The 26522-nt window shown below is 42.0% G+C and overlaps 10 protein-coding genes and 2 long non-coding RNA genes across 15 annotated transcripts; 5 read left to right on the top strand and 7 right to left on the bottom strand.

The window, feature by feature from the left end:
* The first annotated feature begins 86 nt into the window (after positions 1 to 86).
* On the top strand, positions 87 to 806 carry Alg13 (Alg13 UDP-N-acetylglucosaminyltransferase subunit). Its single transcript, XM_088039127.1, has one exon. It carries the CDS (start codon positions 87 to 89, stop codon positions 582 to 584), a length of 498 nt encoding a protein of 165 aa, XP_087895253.1. The 3' UTR covers positions 585 to 806.
* eca (transmembrane p24 trafficking protein eclair) lies at positions 581 to 1455 on the bottom strand. Its single transcript, XM_088039126.1, has 3 exons — positions 1222 to 1455; positions 808 to 1175; positions 581 to 758 (listed from the first exon to the last, which is right to left on the bottom strand). The coding sequence occupies exons 1-3, from the start codon at positions 1349 to 1351 to the stop codon at positions 609 to 611; spliced, it is 648 nt and encodes a 215-aa protein (XP_087895252.1). The 5' UTR covers positions 1352 to 1455; the 3' UTR covers positions 581 to 608.
* A 253-nt stretch (positions 1456 to 1708) lies between these two features.
* Positions 1709 to 3472, bottom strand: LOC148173380 (uncharacterized). Its single transcript, XR_015770281.1, has 2 exons — positions 3305 to 3472; positions 1709 to 2239 (listed from the first exon to the last, which is right to left on the bottom strand). It is a non-coding gene; the product is annotated as an uncharacterized LOC148173380 (long non-coding RNA).
* A 1099-nt stretch (positions 3473 to 4571) lies between these two features.
* MED28 (mediator complex subunit 28) lies at positions 4572 to 8078 on the top strand. 2 transcript variants are annotated; one of them, XM_088039964.1, is made up of 4 exons: positions 4572 to 4807; positions 4864 to 5388; positions 5905 to 6076; positions 6132 to 8078. In XM_088039964.1, the coding sequence occupies exons 1-4, from the start codon at positions 4718 to 4720 to the stop codon at positions 6152 to 6154; spliced, it is 810 nt and encodes a 269-aa protein (XP_087896090.1). In that variant the 5' UTR covers positions 4572 to 4717; the 3' UTR covers positions 6155 to 8078. The 2 variants fall into 2 exon arrangements, with proteins under 2 accessions (XP_087896090.1, XP_087896089.1); XM_088039963.1 differs by having other exon boundaries at positions 5905 to 6085.
* Positions 8068 to 13491, bottom strand: LOC148173377 (cytosol aminopeptidase-like). The gene is made up of 4 exons (XM_088039962.1): positions 13206 to 13491; positions 13034 to 13149; positions 9308 to 9468; positions 8068 to 9262 (listed from the first exon to the last, which is right to left on the bottom strand). Exons 1-4 carry the CDS (start codon positions 13296 to 13298, stop codon positions 8100 to 8102), a joined length of 1533 nt encoding a protein of 510 aa, XP_087896088.1. The 5' UTR covers positions 13299 to 13491; the 3' UTR covers positions 8068 to 8099.
* Positions 9491 to 13124, bottom strand: LOC148173378 (E3 ubiquitin-protein ligase COP1-like). The gene is made up of 2 exons (XM_088039960.1): positions 13034 to 13124; positions 9491 to 12643 (listed from the first exon to the last, which is right to left on the bottom strand). The coding sequence occupies exon 2, from the start codon at positions 12603 to 12605 to the stop codon at positions 10623 to 10625; it is 1983 nt and encodes a 660-aa protein (XP_087896086.1). The 5' UTR covers positions 12606 to 12643; positions 13034 to 13124; the 3' UTR covers positions 9491 to 10622.
* A 742-nt stretch (positions 13492 to 14233) lies between the features above and the next one.
* Positions 14234 to 15662, top strand: Snp (Snipper). Its single transcript, XM_088039966.1, has 5 exons — positions 14234 to 14310; positions 14363 to 14783; positions 14831 to 15084; positions 15132 to 15388; positions 15436 to 15662. The coding sequence occupies exons 2-5, from the start codon at positions 14698 to 14700 to the stop codon at positions 15598 to 15600; spliced, it is 762 nt and encodes a 253-aa protein (XP_087896092.1). The 5' UTR covers positions 14234 to 14310; positions 14363 to 14697; the 3' UTR covers positions 15601 to 15662.
* On the bottom strand, positions 15574 to 17473 carry Slu7 (Pre-mRNA-splicing factor Slu7). Its single transcript, XM_088039961.1, has 3 exons — positions 17073 to 17473; positions 16527 to 17026; positions 15574 to 16481 (listed from the first exon to the last, which is right to left on the bottom strand). The coding sequence occupies exons 1-3, from the start codon at positions 17388 to 17390 to the stop codon at positions 15668 to 15670; spliced, it is 1632 nt and encodes a 543-aa protein (XP_087896087.1). The 5' UTR covers positions 17391 to 17473; the 3' UTR covers positions 15574 to 15667.
* A 212-nt stretch (positions 17474 to 17685) lies between these two features.
* Positions 17686 to 19507, top strand: LOC148173374 (crystallomitin S-Lap8-like). The gene is made up of 4 exons (XM_088038169.1): positions 17686 to 17877; positions 17925 to 18034; positions 18078 to 18341; positions 18390 to 19507. The coding sequence occupies exons 1-4, from the start codon at positions 17758 to 17760 to the stop codon at positions 19486 to 19488; spliced, it is 1593 nt and encodes a 530-aa protein (XP_087894295.1). The 5' UTR covers positions 17686 to 17757; the 3' UTR covers positions 19489 to 19507.
* Positions 19508 to 20423: 916 nt separating this feature from the next.
* On the top strand, positions 20424 to 20786 carry LOC148173373 (uncharacterized). 2 transcript variants are annotated; one of them, XR_015770223.1, is made up of 2 exons: positions 20424 to 20577; positions 20627 to 20786. It is a non-coding gene; the product is annotated as an uncharacterized LOC148173373 (long non-coding RNA). The 2 variants fall into 2 exon arrangements; XR_015770222.1 differs by having other exon boundaries at positions 20615 to 20786.
* On the bottom strand, positions 20767 to 24108 carry Ir93a (Ionotropic receptor 93a). Of its 2 annotated transcripts, none has more exons than XM_088038165.1 (11): positions 23777 to 24108; positions 23334 to 23732; positions 22901 to 23289; positions 22691 to 22858; positions 22416 to 22646; positions 21971 to 22369; positions 21689 to 21851; positions 21413 to 21645; positions 21191 to 21365; positions 20910 to 21146; positions 20767 to 20864 (listed from the first exon to the last, which is right to left on the bottom strand). In XM_088038165.1, exons 1-11 carry the CDS (start codon positions 23865 to 23867, stop codon positions 20767 to 20769), a joined length of 2583 nt encoding a protein of 860 aa, XP_087894291.1. In that variant the 5' UTR covers positions 23868 to 24108. The 2 variants fall into 2 exon arrangements, with proteins under 2 accessions (XP_087894291.1, XP_087894292.1); XM_088038166.1 differs by having other exon boundaries at positions 21413 to 21633; positions 23777 to 24107.
* A 7-nt stretch (positions 24109 to 24115) lies between these two features.
* LOC148173371 (small ribosomal subunit protein mS39) lies at positions 24116 to 26475 on the bottom strand. The gene is made up of 7 exons (XM_088038167.1): positions 26339 to 26475; positions 25719 to 26291; positions 25236 to 25669; positions 24967 to 25186; positions 24571 to 24918; positions 24338 to 24524; positions 24116 to 24287 (listed from the first exon to the last, which is right to left on the bottom strand). The coding sequence occupies exons 1-7, from the start codon at positions 26371 to 26373 to the stop codon at positions 24153 to 24155; spliced, it is 1932 nt and encodes a 643-aa protein (XP_087894293.1). The 5' UTR covers positions 26374 to 26475; the 3' UTR covers positions 24116 to 24152.
* Positions 26476 to 26522: the final 47 nt, after the last annotated feature.

The raw sequence follows: 26522 nt of genomic DNA, 5'->3' as shown, positions 1-26522 counted from the left end.
ATTTTGTGAGGTTATATTATCTGTCAAAAAACCGAGAAGCAATTTCTGTAATTTCCTGTAAAAATTTCGAAGTGTTAGTCGTGACTATGCACAACAAGACAGTCTTTGTGACTGTTGGAACCACGCAATTTGAAAAACTCGTTGAAGAAGTCTCAAAAAATGAAATTTTGGATCTTTTACACTCTCTAGGGTACGAATCCGTTCAGTTTCAAGTAGGAACAGGAAGTGATCGCATCAAAAACCACCCTAAAGTCAAGTTAAAATACGACAGGTACTTTGAGAACTTTGGGGAAGTAATTAGCAATTCCGACTTGATAATCAGTCACGCTGGTGCCGGGACGTGTCTCGAAGTTCTGAAGCGCCGCAAACCCCTCATTGTTGTTATAAATGAAGACTTAATGGACAACCATCAGACTGAACTGGCGGAAAGTTTAGCAGCAAAAGGATATCTTCAGTGTTGTACTATTGGGACTTTGAAACAGATTTTGCTTGAAAATAAGTTTTCTCAGACGAAACTGTACCCAGAGCCTAACGTGAAGTTGTTTCGGGATTATTTAGATAAGTGTATGGGGTTCCAAAGTTAATTACAAATGTTTATTATAAACAAATTAGACAAGTTTTTTCGCTTCAAAGAAACTCTTCAAGTGTTTCATTTGCCAGGCCCCCATTGCGAGCAACACGGCGGTTTGTGTGACCGACCACCACAAAACTCGCGAGTTTGTACTTTCACTAGTCTGTCTAAAGCGCTCTTCTCTATACTGTAACAGAAAAAATGTAATTATTGTTATTACAAATTGAAAAAAGTACCCTTTGGTAGTTTTGTTCTTTTGTGATCTGCTCCACTTGGTCTAATAACTGTCTAACTCTTAATTGGAGCTCTGACAATTTTTCTTTCTGAACAACTTCTCCATAGTTCACAGCATGTTCTCCAACTTGGATGTCCAAGTGCACCCTCAATTGAGACCCACTAAACCAAGCAGTACTGTTGGAGTACATGCAAATGACGTGCTCCCCAGGAGTGTGAGAAGTAAACGAGATCTTCCCTTCAGAGCTATAAACACGGGACAACAATGTCTTATCATCAGGATCCCTAACTTCCACGTGCATTCCTATTCCAGGGGATGAAGGCATGAAGCCTCCACTACGAGGATCGTACAGCTCCACCTTATAATTGACTGAAAACAAAACAGTTTTTGGGCGTTTTCGGGAATGGGGGCCTACCTATGACGTTTGTTTCGTCAGGAATTTCCTCGATGAAACATTTTCGCTCTGTCTCCCCAATGTGGAAGTACAACGCGTGGCTTAGGCTAAATGTGCAAAGGACGAGAACACTGACTGCGAAGGCGTACATTTTAACTTAAATTTCCCGTTTTTGGAAAATTTACACGTCACTTGGAAGAAACGTCAAAATTTTCGAACGTCAACAAATGTCATTTGTGGCGCGAAATTCAAACTAGTGACAGCAATTTCAGTAATTATAACATAACGAATGGAACGTTGATTAAGTGAAATTTGTTTATAAAAAAGGGTCTCAATATTCTCCTCTTAACTTGAAGCAACACCAATTCATCAAAGACCTTAGTGTCAGATTTTATTAAAAAACGACTGATTTAAGAATTTTTACCAATTTTATCATGCAAAACAAACTGATGACATTCATTTGGTAAAAAATAAGAAGAATCGGATATTGATATCTTTATTATTACCAAGGCAAATTGTGATCAATTATTTAGAAGAAATTATAATTGAATCCAAAAATATAACATTAAAAAATGGGAAAATATGCTTAAAATTAATAGACATTAGTACAATTTACAATTACAATTTATACAATTAATCAGCAGTTGGTGATTCTTGTCTCAGCCGCTCCACATCATTAAAAACCACTTGAGCTCCTCCAAGATAGATATCTTGCCGACTTGTAGTGGAGGAGCTCAACTTCGGAGCCAAGAAGAGGAAATCTCATCATTACGCAGCGTAATTGCCGAATTGCAGATTCTTGAGAGTAAGATTACGCCAATTGAAATTGAAGAGATGAGTTCTCGAAAGCGGGTTGAGATGTTGAGTTCTTCGATGTTAGGGAAAGACATTCTGATGTCGGGCAATTTCGGAACCACTCTTACAATGCTGTTGGTTTTGACTGAAGCAGGAGTGGCTGCCTTCTTCTGTATCTCCTTCTTACAAGGAGTGAACTTCCTCGCGTAAAATTTTCCCTTGAATGGCTTTCCAGTGTTTTCATCTAACAAATCAAAGACAGTGTTGTTGTAAATTTTTGAGTAAGCCTACAAGCAATGGATACGCCACGTGCTCAAAAATCTCCTTTTGTCCCAAAGTCCCTATATCTATAGGTCTGAGCGAGTCCACTAATCGCGTTTCCATGTTGATGACGTCAAAACGGTTCGCCTTTCGGCGCGAAGTTTGAATACATTGGTCAGCAAGCAAACTGCAGGTGTATTTTTGCGTGAATGTATTTTCACTTTTGACACTCAATTCAGTCATAAACTAATTCGACCAAACAAGCATTTTTTTAAGGTTTCATGACGAGCACAAGTGGTGTCCCCAATCGCTGTTTGACCCAAGTGCCTCTAATGAGAATAGTAATTCGCTCTTGGCTAATCAGTATCAAAATGCTTTCAAATGTAAGATCGGAAGCTGCACTGTCAGAAAAGTTTGGTCTTACCTCACCATTTTCTTCCACAACCACTTGGGGAACACCAAGAAAACCTCAACATTTCGCACATTTTGAAATGGTCTGGCAATTTCTGCCAGGAAATGGTGAGAAACACAAAACTTTTTGACAGTACAACTTCCGATCTTTCAATGAATAAAGTTTTTGTCATTAAACTATTTGTGTCCCAGGACTGAGTGTCTTAAGATCCTGGGATATTTCTGATGTGTTTTTCTTCAAATAGGAAGTAAATACGATGATAGTGAGCTGGCATAAGAGCCAAAAAGAGACTGACATTTTTTTTTGGGTAGAGGACCAATCATACAAATGCGCCACTGCTCTCTGTAGGAACCCTGTCAAATTAAATGACACGAACCGTTATGACGTCACATTCCCTCTCGCCCCCCGTAACGGCACCCACCCATACTTGGCAACTCGCTCAGACCTATTGATTTAGGGACTTTGCTTTTGTCCATCAAAAGCAGTGAAAATGTGCTTGAATTGATAATGCATTTCATTTCTAAGAATCTTAGACTCGGCCGGAGTTGATAATGAAAGAATTGGAGGAGAAAGAAGTTTAATACACGTGGCTTCCTGATCGTTTTTCAGCGGTCGCAATCGACAAAAAACACTTACAGCATCTTTCTTTTTCCCAGAATCTGTTCTCTCGCGGCGAATTCTCGGGGTAAACTTGCTAACAGGATTCATCTTAACGTGCTTCAGCAAAACTTTTATAAAACCAATTAAACAATACACTTTTCAAGTACACGAAACGAGGGACTTGCACAGTTTGACGTTTTTTTTTAAGTCGCTTTAAATTCAAAAGAAATGTGTTAGCGCGGTCGGTAAACACGGCTTCTGTAAAGGCGCTCGGAAGTTTGAATTTACCAAATATTCAGTTCGATAAATAATGTTTTGATTGTATCGTGTGCGAGGGCTACGTTAATTTACATGCATTATAGGCTAATTTCTTGTCGATCTAATAATAACCAGAAATGAAAAAATGAAAAATGAAAAAAAGAAAGGAAAAAAATAAATATAAACCATTTTATGACTTGTTAAGAGTAGTTAAAGGGTGGCATTTTTCAGCACGATAGATAATATGAAATTAACGATGGAAACAATTGAAAAATCGACCAAATTATCAGTTGCAAGACACTATTTATATAGAACGACAAAATAAAAGATTGAACGACGTGAAATTTTATTTCCCAGTAAAATAAAGAAATCGGGCGGCAAGTTATATTTATCAAGACAATAAAAATATTCTCCAGGCAATTAATTGATTCACCTGGTTGTTTAATAACTTCAACGACAGAATGCAACAATGGCAGACAATACAATTTTTTAACGACATAAATTTTAATTTCTCGACAGGCACAGCAGAACAACAAAATAAAACCAGCAAACGGCCGAACGTAGGAGAAAAAAATCAGACAAACAAATTTTCAAAATATCTTGCACGACAGTTGGAAAACATTAGTTTACCGTTTTTAATAGATTGCACGACTGGTAATTTATTTACTTGTTGCGAGGTGAAGTTTGTTCGTCGCCGATTTTAGCCATTCTGTCAAAGAAAACATTAACAGTCGTTGAAAACATTAATAATTGTCGATCACATATTTTTTTGTCGCTAAAATTATTATTAATGTCTGACATTCACCTCTTTTCATCGTTCATACTCTGTCGTTCAGTTATTTAAATTTGTCGTTGATTAACAACTAATCAGTCGGGGTTTTTCTATCGGGAAAATCTTTATATTTGTTTTTATATATCTTTATATTTGTTTTCTACTTCCATGTGATTGTTTTATTGCGGAGACTCAAAGTCTTATTTTAAAATTTTTAAAATACAAATTTTTAAATTAAAAATAATAAAAATTTGGTGAGATAAACGTAAAGTCCCTAAATTATTGACGCCAAGCTAACCTCAACTTCTGTCACTGCTGTCACTGTCATCTCTAGTTGTAATGGTTGTATAGTTTGTAGTGTCAGATTTAGGGCGTCACACAACCCCCACAGCCCCCTTTCCGGCAGTGCGCGTAGTTCAATGAAGGAAGCATCTCCTCCAGTTTCAGCTATGGCCACCCCAACAAACGGCAGTGGCAATCTGGTGGACGAGTTTGAAGAAGCGTTCCAGGTAGGTGACCTCTCACCGCACCTTAGTAAAGTTGACGCTTCTCTGCTTTCCTTCAGCACTGTCTTAATGTATTAACCAAAGAAGAGGCAGTCCCCAACTCCGACAAAGACGAGATGAAAGTAGAAGTGGAGCAAACGACGCTCCGATTCATCGATCTCGCGCGTCAAATGGAGGCCTTTTTCCTCCAAAAGCGCTTCCTTTTATCCGCCCTCAAACCCGAAATGATCGTAAAAGAAGACATTAACGAATATCGATTGGAGTTGGCGCGGAAAGACGAGCTCTTGAAACGCCACTATGAGAAAATTGCCGTTTGGCAGAACTTGTTGGCGGATTTGCAAGGTTACGCCAAGAGTCCAGCTCAGGGTAGTGCGACGCCGACTTTGAATAATGGGGGCTCAGTGCCGCAGTCACCATTGGCGATCAGTGGGAGTCAGACGCCGAATCCTATGATGGTGTCGGGGATGCCGACGGCGATGCAGCAGCAGTTGCAACAGCAGATGCAGCAACAGCAACAGATGCAACAAATGCAACAACAGCAATTGCAACAGCAACAGATGCAACAACTACAGCAGCAGATGCAGGTAGACCGACGTTGATCTCATCAAGAGCATGATTGTTGTAGATATTTATTTGTAGTTTATGCATTTTTTAAGTTAAGTTTTAAGCAATTTATTTTGATGCTTCAGGTGTAAGATGATCTTAGACAGTTATAGTCCTCCTGCCCGTTTCTATATGTATACTAACTCTCAGGGTTTTTAGAAGTGGCAATACTTTATAAAGATCAAATGAATGTGATATGTACAATGTAGGATTATGTTGTACGAAAAGTAGTATACGTTGTCAACTTGCTCAAATGTGCCTTTCATAGAAATTTTGTTTACATAAATGTTCATTTACCTTCAAGTTTGTATAACAAAATTTATAGTTTGTTGCAAATGTATTTCAATCTTCTGGTATGTAAGATTTGTAAGACTGTTTAATACAATAAATGTTCCAAAAGTCCCGTCTTTTTTTGATCAAAATTTCTACTCTAAAACTGGAGGGTTGGTATGTACATATCGCGCCCCCTTAAATTCTCACGATTTTTTTCCCCCCAGGTGCCCCCTGGAATGACTGGAGGTGGAGTGGGTGTGGGTCCTGGCATGGTCTCACCCCAACAGGCCATGTTCATGCAACAGCAAGCCATGGGTGGACCGCGCGGCCCTTTTTCCCAGCAAGGCCCGGGTGGTGTGCTCCAGGGCCCCCTGGCCTACCTTGAGAAAACTACGAGTAATATAGGTACGGCTCTGCACGAATCTCCATAAATATTCATGTTTTTTTCTAGGCATGACGGATGGGCGAAGGTGACGCGGGCGCGGGAGGGGGCGAGGTAGAGGAAGGGGTAGAGGTAGAGGGCGAGGCCGCGGGTCTCTCCCAGATTATGTATCCCCGTAATGATCCCCCTCCCGAAGTCAGGACCTCAGCGGTTCCGACACGCGGTTTGGCATTCCACCAAGGGGACGTCTAGCAGATTTCTATGTGTATGTAGTTAGTGGCACATTTAGATTAGATGTTCAGCATTTCTTCTAAGTTATGGGTACACACATGAGTGTCTTTTGTGGGCACGGAGGCGGTTATTACATACTCAACGTTGATTAAACATCAGCGTAGTTTTACGACGTAATTTATTGATAAAATAAGAAAAAAAAAGTGTGAAAGTGAAAGTATTTAGTCCTAAGAAGCACTTGTATTCGCAATAAAGTGGTGCCTCCACAGCATCGACTCGGACAAAAGACGTCATGCAAATAAGTACACTGACGGCCAAAAGTAACTGGGACACTTTTTTGCCATTGTAAAACGGGTTCAAATCTATTCGAACTACTAACAGAACGCCATCAGAACTACTCATATGTGATTTTTCCAGAGAGTCGGAACTAATATTACTAGAGGATGAAAAGGTGCTGGTGAGGATGTGTTAACAAGGGCGCCATGTTGGAAATAGTCTTTCTTGAAATGAATGCAACCAAATTTGATTTAATGTACTCATTAAAAAAAAATCGAAATATGAATTTTAAGTTGAAATTTTGTAAGAAATGTATTCTGAGCAACTTTTCTTAAAAATTCAAGATCTCCACCACGAAGGAAAAAATCACTTTACTCATAAACTCATGGATAATCATTTTCAAATTCTTTGTTCTAAAATTAACGAAGATAAAAACTTATTCATTTAAAGTACAACGCACTGTATTAATTTTATCGTCAAATCTGCAGATATTTTAATTTTATTTTAATTTTAATCGTCAAGCGATAAACGCCTGTAATTTTTTGCGATTTTTAAAATATCAAATTTGGAAAGTCGTCATTCGTTGGCGTTTTTGGACCACTAATTAAGTCAAAAGTGTCCTAAAATAAACAATTACTATTCAATGGCAGTATAGGTAATACATTTTAAAAGGTTTCAACCCAATCATAGTAAAAACCCAGTCAAAAATAATTAAATACTGCATCTAAACAACGCTTCCAATGGTATTTAAATGAACCGGACGGTTTGTTTATCCTCCAGAGTGGAAGGTTGCATACTTTACAGGCAGTGCCCGCACTCCATTGGGACACTTTTTTGGCATTGTAAAACGGGTTAAAATCTATTGAAACTACTAACAGAACGCCTCCTACTTATGTTTTAGATTTAGCCTACTAACTACTTGAAATCCAGATTTACACAACTAAACTTGGAGAAATTAGTGTGCCCGTTACTTTCGGCCGTCACTGTATTTGGAAATCAAAAGAATCTCATATTCACGATAAAGTAATAAACTGCACCTGAGAAAAATGCTTTGAAAGCATTTTGGGTTATTGACAACTTGCAAAGAGCGATGGAGCGCCTAACTTAATTGACTCTGTACAAAAATGTTCGAAATGCAGTCGCACCGCGCTTGTTGCTGTTGCACGTTTTCAGTAATTTAATATAAGATATTATAAGATTGGACCATGTAGGCCAGAGATGATGGCGTTTGCAAATTAGTCAAATTTTTAGTCATGTTTAGTATAACCCGAAAAGAATTTATTTTGTCTGTGATTATAAGAAATCGGAGTTTTTGCGTGCAATAAACGATTTTTGGTCCACATGGTATCACCAAATTGCTTTGTACCACGCAATCAAACACTTAAAATTCAGAAACTTAAAGGACACTGTATTTTCCATTTCGTAATGTGCTAACTTCAGTTCAACTATGTAACGTTACCGAATTTCAAAATTGTGATATAAATTAATAATAAAAGTATACTCAAAGACTACGTTTATTTCGTATAAAACCTACTTCTTGGCTTGCGCTTCGAGAAATTCTATGAGAGTGCGAGTGGGGCGTCCCGTCATCCCTTTACTTAAATAAGGGACGTCTGTGTCCGGTCCCATGACTCCAGCCATATCCACGTGGATCCAAGGAGTGTCCTTCGGGACAAACTCCTGAAGGAAGGCAGCGGCGGTGCAACTACCACCCCCCTTCCCTTTCCCGACGTTGTTAATATCATAAGCTGCGTTTTCTGTCATTTGTTTAGTGTAGTACTTCCAGAGAGGCATCCTCCAGACGCGATCTCCACTCCTTGATCCCGCCTCCTCCAAAATCTGATAGAGTTGATTGGAGTTCGAGAAAACCCCACAAGCTGAACCCCCCAAAGCCACCCTTATTGCTCCGGTTAAAGTGGCGATGTCCAACACCCACCGCGGGTTGAAAACCTCACTGTACGACAAGGCGTCGGCTAAAATCAATCGACCTTCAGCGTCGGTGTTGTCGATGCAAATCGTTTTTCCATTTCGTGCTGTCACGACATCGCCTGGTTTGATGGCGGTGCCAGATGGCATGTTTTCCACCAATGGAATTAGAGCTTTGACGTGGACTGGTACTTTCAAGGAGGCTAATCCTTGTAATGCACCAATCACAGAGGCTGCTCCGCCCATGTCTGCTCTCATATGATCCATCGCGGCTGAAGGCTTGATGCTAATACCTCCAGAATCGAACGTCACTCCCTTTCCGATTAAAACGAAGGGGGCCCCGTCACACCCTTTGTACGAAACTTCGATGAAACGGGGCGCTTCACTCGAACCCTGAGCGACAGCTAGAAAGGCCCCCATTTTCTCTTTCAATGCCCACGTCTTATCCCTGACTTCCACGGAGAGATTGAGGGATTTGCCTAGTTGAAATACAATCTCTGCGAAGATGGTCGGAGTCAACAAATTTGAAGGAGTGTCGGCGAGCTTCCGGGCGAGGTTCTGAGCGTTGGCTTTGATGATACCGCGCTCCCAACTCGTCTTGTCTTCGGGGGAAAACAGCGCTACGGTGGGAAGAGTCGACTTCTTCGTTTTATACTCTTGGAATTTCCAGGAGCTGAGTTGGCTTCCTTCAGCGGCGGCTTCGGCGTCACCGAGGGACTCCACGTGGATGGTTTTGATCCCAGCCCCATCCAGACTTTTGCAACCGGCTGGAAAATACGTTTAAAATGGGGGTTGGGGTAGTTTGGACGTACCTGCAGCAGCGACTCGAACGGATTCTTTCTCTTCGCAGATCAATTCAAGGTCGTTTCGCGATTTTGATTTTTTTCCTAGTCCAACGACAGCGACGGACTGGAATTCGTTTTCGAGGCCCCAGAATTGGAGGGTTTTCCCGGGTTTGAGTTTATTTCCTGCGCTGGAAGAGGGAATGAAAGTAGTTTTTGGGCAATGGGAAACTTTATTGCTATAATACAACTACTTACAACAATAAAAACATTCAATTCAATGGATCACAAATGAATGTAACAACGTTAGAGAAAGACTAAGTTGTGAAATCTAGTCATCACAATTAACATTGACTCGTCTGACAACATACAGTGCAATGTTACAATTACGCACAAAAATAAATAGAATCACAATATGTTTGAAAAATATAAATTTTTTTTGTTTTTTTTTTGGCGGCGGGCATTGCCGGTTTTATGTTTTTTCTATGCACATATATACACAAAATGTTCCAAACTTATATGGTTCCGCTTTAAAGCCCGAAAAAATTCTACAAAAAATATAGGTGTATACTTTTCAATTTGGGCTTCGGTCGGACGACTTGTCCATCGGCCAACTGAAGCCGGGGCTCTCCTAACATTCGAAGTAAACAAGAACAACACTACCTTCCATAAACGCAACATTCTAAAATTTTCAATTTCAACCAGTACTATAGGATAACATGATTACAACACAAAATTGGCACATATATTGCTATAAATACTTACGCTAATGAGCAATATACTTTTTGTCTTGTGAAGTCTTGTGTACATCGAACTACAATTTTTCACACGTATTATTCTAGTCTAATTGTGCGTTTTAATTTTTAAAATTTGGCACAATCGGGTTTGTCGTTTTGGGAATGATAGAAGTTCTACAAAACAAAGACTTTCCAGGTTAACACTTGAGGGTTTGATCACAGGGTCTTTCCATACAACATCGAACAAAAATCTCTCGGGAGCAAAACAACCAAAAGAGCTTCAGGTACAATGACGGCTAAAAGTACCTAGAAATTTAGCTGTGTGAATCTGATTTACTTTTGAATTGTCTGCTTGGTAGTTCATATGACGCCTTACCAGTAGTTCCAACGATTGGTGTACATTTTTGGCCGTCATTGTACTTATTCAGAGGGCGCAATCGACAATCAGAATGTGATTTTAAGTCATTTCACCGAACTAGTTACAAACTACAGCAATTCCAGGAATACTTTTGATTCTACCGAAGCCATGTCATGATTTCAACGAGGATTTGAGTGTTGTCTGGGATATGCCAAAACTACTGATTGTCCTAGTTGCATCACAACACTCCTTAAACAAGCTCCAGAATGTTAATAATGCCTTGACTGTTGGCAGCCACGACCACATTGGAGTTTTGTTTCCAACACACTGCAGAAACAAACTCGTTCATATCGTCCTCCCTCCTCTCCTGATCCAACACCCCTTGCACTGCCTCGAACTTATAACTAAACAACTTCTTACTCAACCCCTTGTAATAAATGTACATTGCGTTGTTTTCGGAGCCGCAGGCGACATAATCACCGTCTGTCGCCAACCCGATGAAGTTCTTCTCGTTAGTGTGCCCCACGAACGACCTCAAACAATACGGAGTGTTTATATTCCACATCTTCAACTGAGAGTCCGTCGAAGCCGAGACGATGTCTTCACTATTCAAAAACTTGACGTAACTGACTGCTTTCTTATGGCCTTTGAACACCGCCACCGCCTCCTTCATGTTCCTCAAGTCGTAGTAATGAACACAATGGTCTGCGCTGCCGAAAGCTAAATGACAAGAACTACGAGGGTTGAATTTAACACAACAAACATTAGCTTTAGCTTCTAGAGTCGCGATCGAATGTTCCCCATTGAGAGAGTAGAGTTTGACGCGAGCATCATCAGAACCCGACGCTATCAAACGAGTGTCCACCTCGTTGAAGTCGACACTCCAACACCTCTTCTCGTGCTCTTGGTACGTCTTGGTCCTCTGCCCCGTCGAGGCGTCCCAAATCGTCACAGTTCCTTCGTAGTCGCTCGACGCCAGGATGCTCTTATGGTAAGTGTTCCAACTCACGCACGAAATCTTTGATTTGGACAACATCTCCACGCAAGGATAGTGGATGTCCACCGAGTCTCTAATCACGGCGCCGTAATCAAAAACTTTGATTTTTTTCGTGACTCCGGCGATAGCCAAAAACTCATTGTCTTTATCAAACTCGATACTCGAAACTATCGTGGAGTTGTTAAACAAATCGCTAGAATAGTTCAACGTGGCGAGGACTCGCAGCGAGTTGTACCTAGAGAACTTTATTAAATTTTCGCGGAATTCGTCCAAACCGGTCGCTGCAACTTTCGTCTTATCCACTCCATCCTTCCCGAAGAACAAGTCTTTGGATCGAGAGGTGAAATAACAGTCGACGAAGTCGTCGAAATGCGCGTGCATGCGTCGTCTTCGCATCGCGAGAGACGTCGATCCAAGTCTTATAGAAGCATCCGTGCTGTCTTCTCTTCGAACTGTCGATGACCCGATCGTGTCGATGAGATCAATCATTTCTTTCTTCATCGCGCTCATGGTGGCGGCGTCGTTCTCCGACGCCGACGCCACAGTCCGTTCCACATCTTCCAACGTTGGACACTTGCTGTGCACTTCTTTGAGTTTGTGGTACACCTCGTCAATGTCGTGCTCAATGATCGCGATCTCTTTAATGATCTGAGCTTGTTTCTCCTTCTTCTGCTTCAGGAGATGTTTGAGGAACTCCAAGAGAAGTCGGTTTTGCGCGGCGCAGGATTCCGCCTCCAGCAACTGTTTTCGTTGCGTCAACACCTCCAACATCACATTGACATCGGGGAGAGTCAAGTTCTGACTCTCCGTCGCCACGAAGTCTCTCAAGCCATCAGCTGCCGTTCCAAACTCCCCTGAACTATCCCTGTTCAACCCGAGCGCCTCAAAACTGTTCAATCTCGTCTTGTGCTTCTTTATCAACTCATTCAAGAGGAAGTTGGGGATGATAGAATCTTCCCCAGTGAGCGGAGCGTTACATTTCGGACACCTCTTCACAGCTTCAATGGACTTGACGATACACGTGTAACAAAACGTGTGGCCACACTTCGTTATATAAGCTTCATCAATTAAGTTGAAACAGATGGGACAGGAGAAGTCGGTGGTTTTTTCTTCAAACGAGGCTGCGGGGGTTGGACGATGACGTTTAGGGGTGCGGATCGAAGAGCGATTAGTTGGGACGTTCGAACTACTGTGCGACGAGGCTGAACTACTGCGACCGTCGCGACTGGAGGCCATCGCCGAAATGCAAGAACGGTTAAGAGAAAAACACCGACCTGAAACAAGAAACAGTGGAATAATCAGCAAAAAAATTAGGAGCAAGTTTCAGGTCAGGTTTTTCAAAAAAAAAAGAAAAAGCTGAAGCAAAAACGGGTGGGATTGGGGTCTCAGTCTATGTGATTTCAGTCTATAACTTAATCATAGAAGAAATTGGCGTGAAGTAGGCAACACATTATACACCATTGTGTTTAACATAACCTTAAATTTCATTTCGACTGAAAATTGGGAGTCTTTGGCCGACATGACCCGCCGATTTTGGGGGCTTTTGTAACTGTTAAATACCAATTATTGTGACTGTTTGAGTTTAACGGAAAAATAAATTGGGAGTTTTAAAAATAAAATCAGCACATATGGAAACGATAAATGACGTTCTCATGGGAACTTACACTTTTAGTTGCTCCAAAAGCCTCCCTTGACAATTTTGGTTGTATTTTTCAGCAGCTGGAGTGAGTTCCAACCCTTCACATTCATCATCACTGTACACGCCCAAAACTAAGCCTTTCTGTCAAAAAAACAAGAATTAAGTACAAATTCCACAATTATGACTTAACAACTTACTTTTTCTGAGCAGGTTGAATAACATGCTCCCAAAAAGTGTCTATGAGTGTTGGATAACCTGAGTAGCCTCTTGCACGTCAGAGATAATGCCATCCTTAATCCCAAAACTATAATCTGTTTAAACTGCGAATCAGCACCACTCGTTGAAGGATATTTTCATAATTTCGTACGTTTCAAACTGAAAAAATAAGGACTTTTTCCTCATTCCAGGACCAAGATTTAAAAATCAACAAATCACAAAATTGATTTTTGACCATCGGCTGCTTGGTGGAATTACAACACGGTCGGGGCAAATAGAAGTTCGAAATTTGCTGCCGGCGCCACTGTACGCTACAATTTTTATAAATTTTGTTATAAACAATTTACACTCATAATTATTTATAATTTGTCACATTTACTTGTGTTATTTGTTACAATAGTAATGTGTAGTGGCCCAGATAAACAATACAAGTTCCTCAAAAGAGTTATAAGAGAAAAAAAAAACGTTGTACAGAGCCGTGGCGCGGGCTTAAAGTTACCTTTGATACCAACCGTAAAAAGTACTCGATCAACGTGTTTGACCATCGCCGACTTCATCTTATACCAAGCCTGTTCAATTTTGATTTCTCCCCTTTGCAAAAAGTTCCCTCAAGGTCATGGCCGTACATACGCCAGCGACCCCAACGACGAGAAAACGTATCAAATTCTGGTGATAATTCTTTCATTTTGGTGACATTTCCGTCACTTTGAAAGTTGCAGTGATGATAGGTTAGGTATGTCGGGTAAATTCATCAAAAATTACGGCATCTGGAATGCAAGGAAAGCGATTTCTCCGAACTTCCATAAAGAAAAGAGATCATTCTCTTCGCGGAAACGGCTACTAATCAGAAATATAAAATTAAAAATCAAAAAATGCCAGAACGGTGTTTCAAGAAATCGTGGCGCTAGCTTACGTGGCGCTAGCTTACGCACTCCTTACGTACTCATGGCCTACTTCGCGGGAACAGATCTCGGAAGCTATTGAACAGGCTTGGTATAAGATGGAGTCGGCGATGGTTTGACAGATTGCTGGGATGACATAACTGACAGTTGGAGTAGAGGGCGCTGCGTTTTATTACCAGCAAAGGTGTGTTCATTGAAAATTGCATTAATTAATTTGCGAATAAAATTTATTGTAGGCTCTCAACAGGAAGGGATTTTGTTCTACTTTCCTGCCTTGTCAAAACTCGTGGCAATATAAAACAAAATTAATTTATAGTGGGAATTAAATCGGCCATCACACCTCCAATAGTACACTATTGGCTTTTTGTCAAACTAAAAAGGCGCGATTTTTGAAAATTTGCATTAAAGAAGATTTCGTAATAAATAATTAAAATGCCTTTGTCTTGTTTATGACTGAAGTCTAACAGGGATTTCACTTATTCGACAACTTCACGTCGGATTTTTATGAATTAGCAAATTGCGGGGCTTCCCCACTTTCGGCAAAACAGATTTCTTATATCTGGTGGAGGTTATGTTTTTATGGCTGATTTCTTTATTCTGGTTCGTTTGGATCTCTACAAAACGTGTCTTAGTCATGAGTACCCGAAAATTGGCCAGGTAAGATCCGTTTTATTGTCTTTATAAATTCAGGGCCCCCTTTGCAGGAAATTGGGTGTCCTAGAAGTGTTGTGTGTTAACGACGAAGTCCGAGAGAAGCAGCCGTTTGATTACCTTCTTGTTCTTGACTTTGAGGCTACTTGTTGGGCGAATTCAGTCACCAGAACGAACCAGCCTGAGATTATCGAATTTCCAGTGGTTCTGTACGACGTTAGAAACGATCAGCTTTTGGATGAGTTTCAGCAGTATGTCATGCCTACAGAGCACCCAAAACTTAGCGAGTTTTGTACAAAATTGACGGGTACTTTTGTCGCTTTAACACCTAAAAACTGTTAATTACTCTTGCAGGCATTCAGCAGAGCCAGGTAGACAACGGAGTTCCCCTTCCAACTTGTCTTTATCTCTTTATGAAGTGGCTCAATGAAAAGAAGTCGCTGTATAAGATGGAGTTCCCTAACAGCGACGATGTGGCTGAAAAAACGTGCGCTTTTGCTACGTGGTCCGATTGGGATCTTGGAACATGTTTCAAAATGGAATGCAACCGAAAAAAAATTAGTTATTCGAAAATATTTCGGAAATGGATCGATATCAGAAAAATCTATAAAGTAAGAGTTAAATACTAATAAAAAGAAAGTAGAAAAACTTCTTCTAGTCGAATTTCAAGAGGCCGTTCACTGGTTTAAACGGGGCTTTGTCCGAATTGGGGCTCACTTTTGAAGGCAACGAACACTGTGGCCTCCATGACGCGAGGAACACGGCGAAACTCGTGGGAAAAATGATTGATCACGGAGCCATTTTACAATTAACTCGAAATTAAATACAATTTGTTAATTAAACAATAATTAAAAATATTTTGTGGTAATAAATTTTTATACTCTATCGGTTTACATAAATTGGTTCATTGGATCCTCTTCCCGCCGTCTCTTCATGTAATACGCTTCGATTTCTTCTTCGCTAGGCTTCTTAACTTCAAACATGCTGTTATAAGGTCTCTTCCGCTCATCCATGGCCAATAAGTGTTCCGCTTTCTTCTGGCTCTCTTCTTCAGCGTCGAGTGCTTCCTTCATCTTATCCTTCTCTTCAAGTTTCTTTTGCTTCCTTTTATCTTTCTGCTTCTTCTTCTTGTTCTTCTTCTTTTTCTTCTTCTTCTCTTCCTCCTCCGAGCTCTCCGATGAACTGCTCGACTCTTTTTCTTCCGGCTCGGTAACAACAGGTGGTGCTACTTCTGGCTCTGTGTTCCTTCCAGCTTCGCCCAAACAATACGAGTTCTTGACGAAAGAATGGCAACACTTGTAGCCCCACCGGCCCCCTCGCCAATACGAGCCCCAAACAGAAGTATGATTGTTGATGTAAACATCCTCTTCGTATTTTGATTTAATAACTTCTTTTTCCTGGCCTTTGATGACTTTTCCAGAGCGTGAATATTCAATGTAGTCTTCGGTTTGTGCGAGGAGGAGCGACTTCGGGGGCGCTTCTAGATGCTCCTCGCCTCCGTACTTCTCCAGGATGCTCCCTTGAACTTTGGATTTGAACTGATCTTTTTTCTTCTCGTATTCTTTTTGAAGAAGCTCCAGTTTTGTGGGTTCCGCCAACAAGTGGACGTCGACGCCTCTCTCGTAGGCTTCCCAAGCGAAGAGTTGCGCTGATGCGTGCTTCGTCGTGTCTCCAGTGAATCTCACAAAGTTCTCTCCTTGATATCTAAAAAGAAAATTAGGGGTTGGAGTACGTGGGCGCTGAACTTACTGATCGTTGTTGGTGGGATTGGGATTTTCCCTCATTGATCTTGTCTTCGGGTCATAATAAGCAGAGTTGGGGTCTAGATTCCTCAAGTACTTGGCGGTGTCCTCGCGGATCCTCAAGTTCCGCACTGTAATTCTTTGTTTGCTGTCGACTTTGGTCCCCGGCATGTCCACTTCGTCCACATATTTATCCTCGTCTTTCTCCTCATCACTGTCTTCGTTCGCGTTGAGTTTATCTGCTTTTAGTTGCCGCTTTGCCTCTTCAACCTTCTGGAATTCCTCAATCACAGCTTTGTGTTCTGAAGGATCATAACCGCTCCACCGATCCCTCTTCCCGTCGTAACCCAACGACAACTTCTTCTGAATAAACTCGTCCGCCGCAATGTTCGCCCCCGAGAATTTCGCCCCAACTTTCCTAGGACGGTCCATGCAGTCCTTGCGTTTGTGGGTGAGGGCCCCACAATTCTCGCAAGCCCCTTTCCGGTATTTCGTGACCACTTTCGACTAAACTAACGTTATTTTAAAATTAACAATGAGTTGGCACACTTACTGTATCAACTCCTCGCTTGTACCACTCATCCAACTGTGAAAACTTGCTCTGTTTATCGTCTTGGGGCCGCTGATGTTTGAGGGTGGGCCCCGCCGTCCCGTAGTACCAAGGGGCTGATGCGATATATTGGGGAATGTGGGGGTTTATGTCTTTGCCTTCTTCATCCACGGCAGCGGGGGCTGTACCTGCTTTTCTCGCTTCTTCGAGCTCCTTCGCTTTGCGCCAGTCCTCGCGAGACTTTTTCTTAGGCTCATCTTCAATCTCGGCTTTGGACTTCAAAATCTGCGAAACGGGGAGGCTCTGGGCACTGCTAGCCATCGCTTAATAAGTTCGTCGCATAAACACAGCACTTTTTAGGTTATATTTTTCTGTCACTTGTCAATTACGTCATACGTCATTTCGTTTCTGAATAAGGGCGGTTTATTCAAACAAGGAAAAAGGAGCGGAATTTGAGTTGTTGCATTAAATTGTCTTTAAGGACTTGAATTGAGAGCTTTTTATTTTTTTGAGTTTAAAAACTTTTATGGGAAAGAAGGCTATGACTTGTTTGCAGACTTTGAAAACGTTGTTAATCCAGTGCTCGGTGTGAAAAAAGTTGAAATAGAAACTTGTAACCAATAAACAAGAAAAATAATCTTTATCTTTTCAGTCTAAATTATTCTTGTAAAATGTATATATTTTAACAATGTCGGCCGCATCAGTTCTTCGCAAACTCAGTTCGAACACGCCTAAAATATGTTGGTCATCCAGAGTACGAAAATTCTGTTCCGGAGAACCTGCTGGGCCGGCAAGCTCGGAAGAGAAGGTAAACCCGCCATGTCTTGGCCTTTCCTTTGATTGTCTTCTTTCCAGAAAGGACTAATCGTTGGTGCGTATGAAGCAGAAGGTGAATTGGTGCTATCCAAAGGTGCAGCAAAATATAATGATCACGTAGGAGGAAGACTAGTGGATTTAATCAAAAGGTGAGAATCCTGATCGTTTCCTCTTTTGATCGTTCAATTTCAGAGCCGGAAAAATCGTGAAAAAGGGACACGCAAAAGTGTTTAACAACATCGATAGAGAAATGTGGGCCGTCGCCGTCGTGGGTCTTGGTCCGGAAAAAGTGGGCTATAATGAACTCGAAGCCATCGATGAAGGATTGGAGAATGTGCGAGCAGCAGCGGGATTAGGGGCCCAATTACTGCGACACCAAGGAGTCGACAGGATACTCATTGAAGGGATGACTTTTCCGGAGCAAGCAGCGGAAGGCAGCGCGTTGGCCCTCTGGAGGTCTCTTCAATTTCTAAAAAGTGACAACAACTAATCCATATTTTACAGATATCAAGAGAATAAACACCCCGACCAGCAAGCGAAAACTCCAACGCTCGAACTCTTCGATGATTCAGACAGCGAGAGTTTCCAAAGAGGACTGTTCAAAGCCGAATCGCAGAACTTGGCGCGTCGTCTCGCTGACACCCCCGCAAACCAAATGACTCCTCTTCACTTCGCGCAAGAAACCGTCAATGAGCTTTGTCCGTGCGGCATCAAAGTCCAAGTCCACGACAAGGATTGGATCGAGCAGAAGAAGTTCAGCGCGTTCTTAACAGTGGCGAAAGGTTCGTGCGAGCCTCCGGTAGTCTTAGAAATTTCGTACTGCGGAGGTCCGAACGACCAGAAACCCATCCTCTTCTGCGGCAAAGGCATCACTTTTGACAGTGGCGGTCTTTGCTTGAAACCCTGCAAACATATGGATGAGTTCAAGGCTGATATGTGTGGGGCTGCTGCGATTATCGCGACTATAAGAGCGGCATCTGCTTTGAGTCTTCCTTTGAACATCGAAGCTGTGATTCCTCTCTGCGAGAACATGCCGAGTGGAATGGCAATGAAGAGCGGAGACATCGTGATGGGAATGAACGGGAAATCGATTATGATAACCGACACTGATAACGAAGGCCGTTTGATTCTTGCCGACGCTCTTGTGTACGGCCAAGGGATTTACAAGCCGCGACTCATCATCGACGTCGCTAGCCTGACTCCCGGCGTGCGTTCCGCTTTGGGCTCGTCCGCCAGCGGTGTCTTCAGTAACAGTCAAACAATGTGGTCACAAGTGAGGAAAGCCGGCGTCATCACCGGAGACAGAGTGTGGCGATTACCACTCTGGAAGTTCTTCAAGAGCAAAGTGACAAGATTCAGATCGCACGATGTCAACAACAAGGGTTTGGGCCAAGGATCCTCTTGTTTAGGCGCCGCATTTTTGAACGAGTTCATCAGCTGTGTCGATTGGATACATTTTGATATCACAGGTGTCGGGTTCAAATGTACTCATAAAGTCAATCCGTATTTGACCAAGGGACGAATGACGGGACGACCGACCAGAACACTCATTCAGCTTCTTTACCAGCTGTCGTGTCCTGCCGAAGGACAAAGAGAACTTTGATTTATTCTTCATGTAGATGTCAATCCGTTTAGATGGGATTTGATCCGCATAAATTTAATTGTAATAAAGACTTAGGGGAATGTTATGACTTGAATCGCAATCTGGTCAATTGCTTAATCGGTTTTGGGCTTTTTTCATAAATCTTGATGGTTTTTGCTTTTAAAAAACGTAAAAATAACGACATTCCGAGTTTTCCTAAGTGGACTATTACATTTTGTTGCCGAGTTTTACTAAAATTTATCGTACACCAATTTATTGTACTATTTTATACAACGATTGTCCTGTTTTGTACATTACTGTATCAATATATTTATACTGAGATGCAGTTTATTATTGTTTTTCATTAGAAAATCAAAACATGCATAATCAATTGGCTGATGCAATAGTTAAAGATGTCGCATCAGAACTTTTCAAAGAAGTTCCAACATTTTTTGGGCTGTTTTTCTAGTATTCAAACTACTCTCATGGAAACTTTTGGAATACGTGAAAAACAACACGATTTACCCAAGAAGCGAATTTTTCTAGTTTTAAGAATATAATAAATTTTCTAGGATTTTCCAAAAATTTTCCCTGGCTTCCGGCAAAATCAACATCTGCAATGACTCTAAAAAAATTAATTCAGTTATTACACATCAACATTTAAATAATTCTCAAAGTTAAATCCAAAGCAAAACCAGTCTTCTACGTCACACAGCAGCTTATAAATTCGGCGACAACATTTCCATTCTCCAGTCTGCTGCTTTCGTCTGTTATGATCCTAAGTGAGTTGTAATTTCTCTCTCGTGTGAAAATCTTGTGTGTCAATGAGAATTCTTGAATTTATTTTAACTTCAAAATTCCATCAAGTGGTTAGGTAAGTGAAGATAAGTCTGAAGACTCTTTGGTGTTACTTATAACGTTTTTCTCCAGTTTGGATAAAAACTTAAGAACCCGTAAAGGAAGTCGGCGAGGAAACTCCGGAAACCGTCTCGAACTCCAAGTGCTTACTCAAATCCACCACGTACCCTAGCTCTCGCTAAAAATGGTCAAAAGTGCAGTTTGTGAGAATGCCAGCAAGGTCGCTGCCATTAATTGGGGACAGTCAGCCAAGTAGGAAAAAACCCGCTTTTCAATCACCTTCTAACAGTTTTTCTTCCAGGCAAGCCTTCGGTCCGTCTCGAAAAGAAGAGATGAAAAAGGAAGAAAAAAAGGATCAATACGGCGCTTGGGGGTCTGTTTTCAAAAACAAAGAGCACTTTGCCAGTTTACACCATTGTTAAATCATGTATTGAATAAACACTAGCTTGTAAACGGCTGAATTATCTTCTTTCTTTTCTTCGCCGCGTACTTGTGGCACAACTTCTCTAGAATCGTGACGAACAGCGACAAGAGAAAACCTAAAAAAACTTGCTTTTACTAAATCGATACGATATTGATCGTACCGAGAAACAAAACGAAAAAACTGCCTTGCATGTCGTCCATGTTCACCGTGTGGTTGTTCACTTCGACAATGTGGCGGTTTTTCCAACACCGATCCTTCTTGGGAAGGTAATCTTTCAGCCACTTTTCAATCAAACCAACCTGGTGCAGCTTCTTTATCTGATCGTTGAAAATCTCGAGATATGGCGTGTCCTGAGAGACTATCATCGCCAATTGTTCACTAAAAAACTCATCTAAACCTAAAACCGCAAGTTTTTAGAAGAATTTATGGTTTTAGAAGTACCAAGTGCGAGATCGCAGCGATCAGATTCCAGGTACTGCTTCTTCATTATGTATTGGAGCGAAATTTTCCAATCAATATGTACGTGTTTCCCGTCGACAATATCCTGAATCATGTGTTTGTAGTTTTCGTCGACTTTCCTGTCGTACAGTTTCCGGTACTTCGGTTCCGGTGTGTTCTAGAAATTCTGTTTAGTCACAGAAAATGGTCGCCGCGGCGTTTTACTTTCAAACTCGTCTCTAAAAAACTGTCTTTCCTCATGCTCCAAGTGACCGTGTCCGCGTGAGCTAGTAACTCATCTATGGTGGTGATGGGAATGTCTATTTTTGGAAATGTTAAAAAAGCGACTAAATTCCCACAGTACGTTGTGGCGACGACAAGTACCACTAGCCACCACGCTCCGACGATAATCCTCGCGCTGTCGGCTTGAGGAAGATGCATTCCTCCTGAAAATCGTTCTAGTTTCACCTTGAGGAAAATAACCGGATATTTCCAGTTCACCTTGTTGTAGGAGGGCCCCATACATGTACCAGATACAGTTTTCGATTGAAGACAATCCGCCGCGTTTTTTTATCCCTCGGTATTCATAAACCGGACTAAACCGGTGGATGTAGTACAAAATGGGACCCATAGAAACAATGGCGGCCGAAAGGCACAACCACGTCTGAAAATCAAAATATGAAATAAATCCTTGATTATAATAAACCGGTTGCTCGATCACGCTGTTAGCAAGTGGTTAAATATTTGCATATTTATTTATTTATTTCCATTTTAAGTACTTACATCTCCTGTAAACGGAGACATAAATAACAAGGCTCGGCTCAGCTCCCGCGGTCTTGACGCCAAGAAAGTGTACGTTTGGACACTTATCGGTTTTGTAAAATTAACAATCCCTTTGTTGTCTTCGGTTATGGTGAAAGCACACGCCCCAAACGCCACCGTTTTGTTCCTAATCATCTCAACAATAACGTCGGGGATGCGGCTGGTACCAACAGTCCCCAACGTCTCCTTTGACCACTCTTTTATACTCGCGTTCTCCAGTTCTTGTCCAAACTTAACAACATCAACAGTATAAGTAAAGTTGAGACTATTAGACAACTCTTTGATCACGTCAAAAATCAACCCAGCATATTCGACAATCGCGCCCGTTTCGTTCGTCTTAATGACCTGCCAAGGAGGATTCTAGAACAAACAGTTACTGGGGGGTCAACAGAAGAGTGGTGACTACATGAAATGAAACTAGAGGAAGATTTCGCCTCCGAAAACCATGAACGATGTGAGGAAACAGCTCGTCGGTCATCGAGGGCCCATCGCTGGGTCTCCAGTTACCAACGGGCATCAAAGTCGCCACTGAATCCGTTGAGGTGAGGTTGGTTTGGTACTCGCGCCCCCACGTGTCTCCGGTGGTCATCCGCCAAGACGTGCAGTTGCCGCATTGTCCGTATTGAAGAAGAAACGACTACAAAAGATAAAGTCTCTTTTCTCCGGTGTTAACAACAGTACCTTAACACTCTGAAGAAGCGCATTCCTTCGATCAACTTTCGTCGGTCTGATCGCCTCCCATTCCTCATCGGAAACCTGTCCTGATGTCTCAAACTCCACGACGATGGCTTCGTCCAAAGCCCTAGTAAACCCCGAGAGGATTTCTTCAGAGTGGCACTGAAGACCTCCCTAAAAAAGTGTTAAAACACACCAAAACAACTATTTTCTTACAGTGCATGCATCGCTCTTCACGGTGTTGTTGTACAAGAAGGCGACATTGTCGCCCTCCGTCAACATCTGTTTGAAGCGATTCACATCTTTGTACTTGAAGTTGGTGTTGGAGATGACGTACAACCACTGGTTTTTCGTGTCGACAAGCCTCGATGACTTCGCGTACTCCATTATAAGCTCCACGATCTCAAAAGAGACAATTGCAAGAAAATTCCGACCGACTGTATCAATCGACACTGAAGACAAAATATCTTTGATTTGCTCCTTAATTTCGTTCGCGGGAGTCCTCCGGGTCTCCAATTTAAGAAGAGAAATCGCCGCAGTGTTAATGCGGAGATTCGAGGCTTCGGACGATATCGATTTGACGACACGAGTCACTTGGTCTCTTCCTGCAAGAAACAAGTAGTTTTGACCACCAGGAGGTTGCACCTACGTAAAGTGTCATCATATAAGATCACTGCTGACTTCCAGTTGTAGATCTTCGCCGTTCTCAGGTCGAGTAACAGTTGAGGGAGTTCTTCGCCGCGCGTTATCAGCGGGACTGTGATTGCTTGGTCGGATGGCAGCCGCGGACAATCCGATTCTGATATCGCCATGTGCAACAAATGGGAGTCTTCCGCGGTCTTGAATAATTTCCACGTGTCTAAACAGGACGCGATGCTCAGTACTGCTGTAATGTCTTTTTTGATGCTGATGGTGGTCCAGGAGTAGTACTGGACGTTGATGCCCCCATGTTTAAGAATCTCTCGCTTGGCGTAGGTTAGATACGACTCAATCGCGTGTTTGATGGTGGAGTACTCATTACCTAAATATTCTCTGTCGATGATGACCGCTGGAACTAACAGTTAGCTTCGTTTTATGTGGATTTAGTAGTACCCAAAGTGGCGTTGGTTGTTAGAAGTGACGGAAAATTGTCACTTCTGGTCACAACACACAATAAACTTCCCAGGAGCACTTCGAGAAGCATTTTATCAAAATCATATTCATCAAAAAACTTATATACTCTCGTAATAAAACTAATATCATAACCACTGATTGAATATAAATCTTACATGTGCCACAGGTGTGCAGCTTATGAGCCACCGCTTTCATGAACCGAAATGTCGCAATTAACAATTCATGGGAAAATCGAGAATTGGATCACTGGAACGCAGCCTTGGCGGGGTTGATTGACTTTTTCTGGTCAAGGGTTAGTGATTATTTCATTAAAATAAAGAGGGTTTTAAGAGTTTTATACAACGGGAATTACAAGCTAACTAAAAATGTCGCCAACGATCTTTGTCAAGCGCCCTAGAAAAACTTCGTCTAAATTGAGACTGTTGTGGAGGCGCACAGCTAACGAGGGGGCTTCCGGAAAACCGCAATCCACGCAGTATTGAATACAATCCTGTCAAAACAAAGAGTAAAACTGTCTTACTTATGGGGGTACAAACTCACGATGGCTCTCGATGGCGCTTTTTCCTCAATACAAAGATCAACGAACGCGGACAGCGAGTCGAATTTAGGGACTCCTGGTATTGTCTGTTGGTTTTTATCCAGGCGCGTCATGACAGTGCAGCTCCTCTCGAACTGCTTTCCTCTCACTGATAGCAGCAAAATTTTACCTAACAAGTCCCCCGTCAAGCTGTAACCCACAATTAGCAAGTCGGAGTTAAATCGAGTTTCATTACTTTAATCGGTGGACTCTTAAGTCGTCTTCGCTGAGAGCCCTCGAGTAGACATCCCACGCAATATCCGCGAATTTCTCCCCAAGTTCTTTAGTGACCAACTGCTCGTTGTTGACCATCACGTTCAGCATGGTATCAACCAAATTCTCCCGATGGGCGTGATCGAAAACTATGAGATCTGACCAAAGTCGAGGGACAAACTCCACAGCCCCGTTGGCATCGACTTGGTTTAGAACCTCCGCCATAATTCCGACTTCAGGGACGTAGATATGGGGGACTAGTCTGGTGTAGATGTCGGCCATGAATTCCTCCAGAGGGAGATTCGCGCAGAACAACGCAAAGTAATGACGACTGAAACGATCGTGTTACTACTTCTCTTGAGAGAGTGTGGATATTTACAAGTAAACTGACTCCTTGTACGAGTCTCCGATGAGATTGTAGTTGTTGCCAAAATGGAGAAGATTATCGACGCGTCTTGCCAACGCAGTGTCGTTTAAGTGGTAGCGACAAATCTCCATTGCGGTGACGAAGAAATGAGTGTCTTTCAAATCGCGAATTTGGTGCTCCTTGTTCTCCACAATCACCATGATGTCGTTGAGGATTGTACTGATGGGACCCCCTAGAAGAAATCTCGTTTTTTATTGAGTTGTACCAAAGGACAAACTCACGATCTTTACAAAACGTTTGCAGGACATGAAACCACGAAGCTAAAGACGGTTCAACGCCTAACTTCTTAAATTCGGAGAGAGTCTGAAGGGCGTAATGCTTCGCGACTTTGGGGTTTCCCATGTTGCTCAAAGAAGACAAAACTGCGTTGAGAGTCCCTAAATTCGGTCTTAATTTGTTGATTTTCATTTGAGTTAACAAGTCGATGGTCAGTGACCATCTCATATCAAAATCTTCCTTGATGGCGTTGACCACACAGAGCAAGGAATTAAAAGTGTTGGTGTTCAAAACAACGTTGTTTTTTTGGGCTTCTTCAAAGAGTTGCACCGCTCTGTCGACTTGATGATATTTGGCCATTCCACGGATTATTGCGCTGTAAGCTGCTGGGGTTTTAGGGTCCATTTCAATAAAAATTTGTTCAGCCAAGTCTCCATCTCTGAGGAAAAACTTACATGACTTACTTTTCAAAGTAACGGGGTACTTACTTCCATGTCTTCCTGACTATCTCCTTGCCTTTACTAGCTTGTCTAAACCACCTCTCCTCTATGCAGTCTTCAGAAACTCCATCTTCCGCGTTTTGGTAACACAATAATTCAAGCAGACTCTGTTCTAACTGTGGAGCTACTTCTCCCTTGACTTTCAACAACTTGTAAACAATCACCGCGTCTGATACTTGGCTCGTTTTAATGAGTTTTTCTAGATCAGAAGAGGAGACTTCACTCTCCTCTGTGTAGATCATGGGAGGAACAAAAGCGTCGATCATGGGGTCTGCTTCCTTGTGTTGGAACAAATCCGCGTGTTCCTTGCGAATCCAATGGGCGGCTTTTCGCCCCGATTCCTGTGCCATTGCAAAAATGCGCTTCCCACTGCTGGATAATGGAATGAGATATGGGTCATCATGGTACTTGTAATGAGCAGCTGTTGGGTCCCTTCCAACTGTACTTTCCAAAGCTCGCAATATGTCAGTGGGGCCCCGCGGAATCCGTTTTGGTATTTCGATTTTTTCATCGACGGTGGACGAGAAACGAAAATTTGAGGTTACGTTCAGTGGGGGTAAACTACAAAGAAAATTAAGGCAGTGGTCGGTGGAGAACCTCAGTGTTACCCTCTGCGAATGAGATTTTTAGAAATGTTCATCATTTTCTTCTGAAACTTTCGTAATCATGAAAAATGAGGTTAGTTTTGACAGACCGGAGAAAGTTAGGTTAGGTGTGGATTTTAGAATTAGTTAGGTTAGTTAGATTTCCCTGTCAGGGAAGTAAATCAAAATTTCTTGATTTTTGTACAAA

This window comes from Gnatocerus cornutus, chromosome 6 (genome assembly GCF_029298725.1).
Source record: "Gnatocerus cornutus isolate USDA-ARS CGAHR chromosome 6, icGnaCorn1.1, whole genome shotgun sequence".
Classification (NCBI taxonomy): domain Eukaryota; kingdom Metazoa; phylum Arthropoda; class Insecta; order Coleoptera; family Tenebrionidae; genus Gnatocerus; species Gnatocerus cornutus.
Note: the sequence above shows the minus strand (reverse complement) of the source record. Positions and strands in the feature narration are given on the sequence as shown.

Bases quoted from the DNA above. Each gene is read 5' to 3' on its own strand.
- Slu7 (XM_088039961.1), bottom strand. From the start codon at position 17,390: ATGGCTAGCAGTGCCCAGAGCCTCCCCGTTTCGCAGATTTTGAAGTCC. The intron at 17,027-17,072 runs GTAAGTGTGCCA...ACGTTAGTTTAG, and splicing joins ACAAGCGAGGAGTTGATACA to TCGAAAGTGGTCACGAAATA. The intron at 16,482-16,526 runs GTAAGTTCAGCG...TTTTCTTTTTAG, and splicing joins AATCCCACCAACAACGATCA to ATATCAAGGAGAGAACTTTG.
- LOC148173378 (XM_088039960.1), bottom strand. From the start codon at position 12,605: ATGGCCTCCAGTCGCGACGGTCGCAGTAGTTCAGCCTCGTCGCACAGT.
- Ir93a (XM_088038165.1), bottom strand. From the start codon at position 23,867: ATGCTTCTCGAAGTGCTCCTGGGAAGTTTATTGTGTGTTGTGACCAGA. The intron at 22,859-22,900 runs GTAAGAAAATAG...ACACTTTTTTAG, and splicing joins TGAAGAGCGATGCATGCACT to GGAGGTCTTCAGTGCCACTC. The intron at 21,366-21,412 runs GTAAAACGCCGC...CAGAATTTCTAG, and splicing joins TTTTAGAGACGAGTTTGAAA to AACACACCGGAACCGAAGTA.
- LOC148173374 (XM_088038169.1), top strand. From the start codon at position 17,758: ATGTCGGCCGCATCAGTTCTTCGCAAACTCAGTTCGAACACGCCTAAA. The intron at 17,878-17,924 runs GTAAACCCGCCA...TCTTCTTTCCAG, and splicing joins CGGCAAGCTCGGAAGAGAAG to AAAGGACTAATCGTTGGTGC. The intron at 18,035-18,077 runs GTGAGAATCCTG...GTTCAATTTCAG, and splicing joins CTAGTGGATTTAATCAAAAG to AGCCGGAAAAATCGTGAAAA.
- LOC148173377 (XM_088039962.1), bottom strand. From the start codon at position 13,298: ATGGCATTATCTCTGACGTGCAAGAGGCTACTCAGGTTATCCAACACT. The intron at 9,469-13,033 runs GTAAGTTCCCAT...TCCCTCTTCCAG, and splicing joins CTTTTGGAGCAACTAAAAGT to CGCAGGAAATAAACTCAAAC. The intron at 9,263-9,307 runs GTACGTCCAAAC...CGTATTTTCCAG, and splicing joins CGTTCGAGTCGCTGCTGCAG to CCGGTTGCAAAAGTCTGGAT.
- MED28 (XM_088039963.1), top strand. From the start codon at position 4,718: ATGAAGGAAGCATCTCCTCCAGTTTCAGCTATGGCCACCCCAACAAAC. The intron at 4,808-4,863 runs GTAGGTGACCTC...GCTTTCCTTCAG, and splicing joins AGTTTGAAGAAGCGTTCCAG to CACTGTCTTAATGTATTAAC. The intron at 5,389-5,904 runs GTAGACCGACGT...TTTTCCCCCCAG, and splicing joins AACTACAGCAGCAGATGCAG to GTGCCCCCTGGAATGACTGG.
- LOC148173371 (XM_088038167.1), bottom strand. From the start codon at position 26,373: ATGATGAACATTTCTAAAAATCTCATTCGCAGAGG. The intron at 25,187-25,235 runs GTGAGTTTGTCC...GATTTCTTCTAG, and splicing joins GCAAACGTTTTGTAAAGATC to GGGGTCCCATCAGTACAATC. The intron at 24,919-24,966 runs GTAAATATCCAC...CGATCGTTTCAG, and splicing joins TACAAGGAGTCAGTTTACTT to TCGTCATTACTTTGCGTTGT.
- Alg13 (XM_088039127.1), top strand. From the start codon at position 87: ATGCACAACAAGACAGTCTTTGTGACTGTTGGAACCACGCAATTTGAA.
- eca (XM_088039126.1), bottom strand. From the start codon at position 1,351: ATGTACGCCTTCGCAGTCAGTGTTCTCGTCCTTTGCACATTTAGCCTA. The intron at 1,176-1,221 runs GTAGGCCCCCAT...TTTTGTTTTCAG, and splicing joins TGACGAAACAAACGTCATAG to TCAATTATAAGGTGGAGCTG. The intron at 759-807 runs GTACTTTTTTCA...TTTCTGTTACAG, and splicing joins AAGAACAAAACTACCAAAGG to TATAGAGAAGAGCGCTTTAG.
- Snp (XM_088039966.1), top strand. From the start codon at position 14,698: ATGTTTTTATGGCTGATTTCTTTATTCTGGTTCGTTTGGATCTCTACA. The intron at 14,784-14,830 runs GTAAGATCCGTT...CCCCCTTTGCAG, and splicing joins AGTACCCGAAAATTGGCCAG to GAAATTGGGTGTCCTAGAAG. The intron at 15,085-15,131 runs GTACTTTTGTCG...TTACTCTTGCAG, and splicing joins GTTTTGTACAAAATTGACGG to GCATTCAGCAGAGCCAGGTA.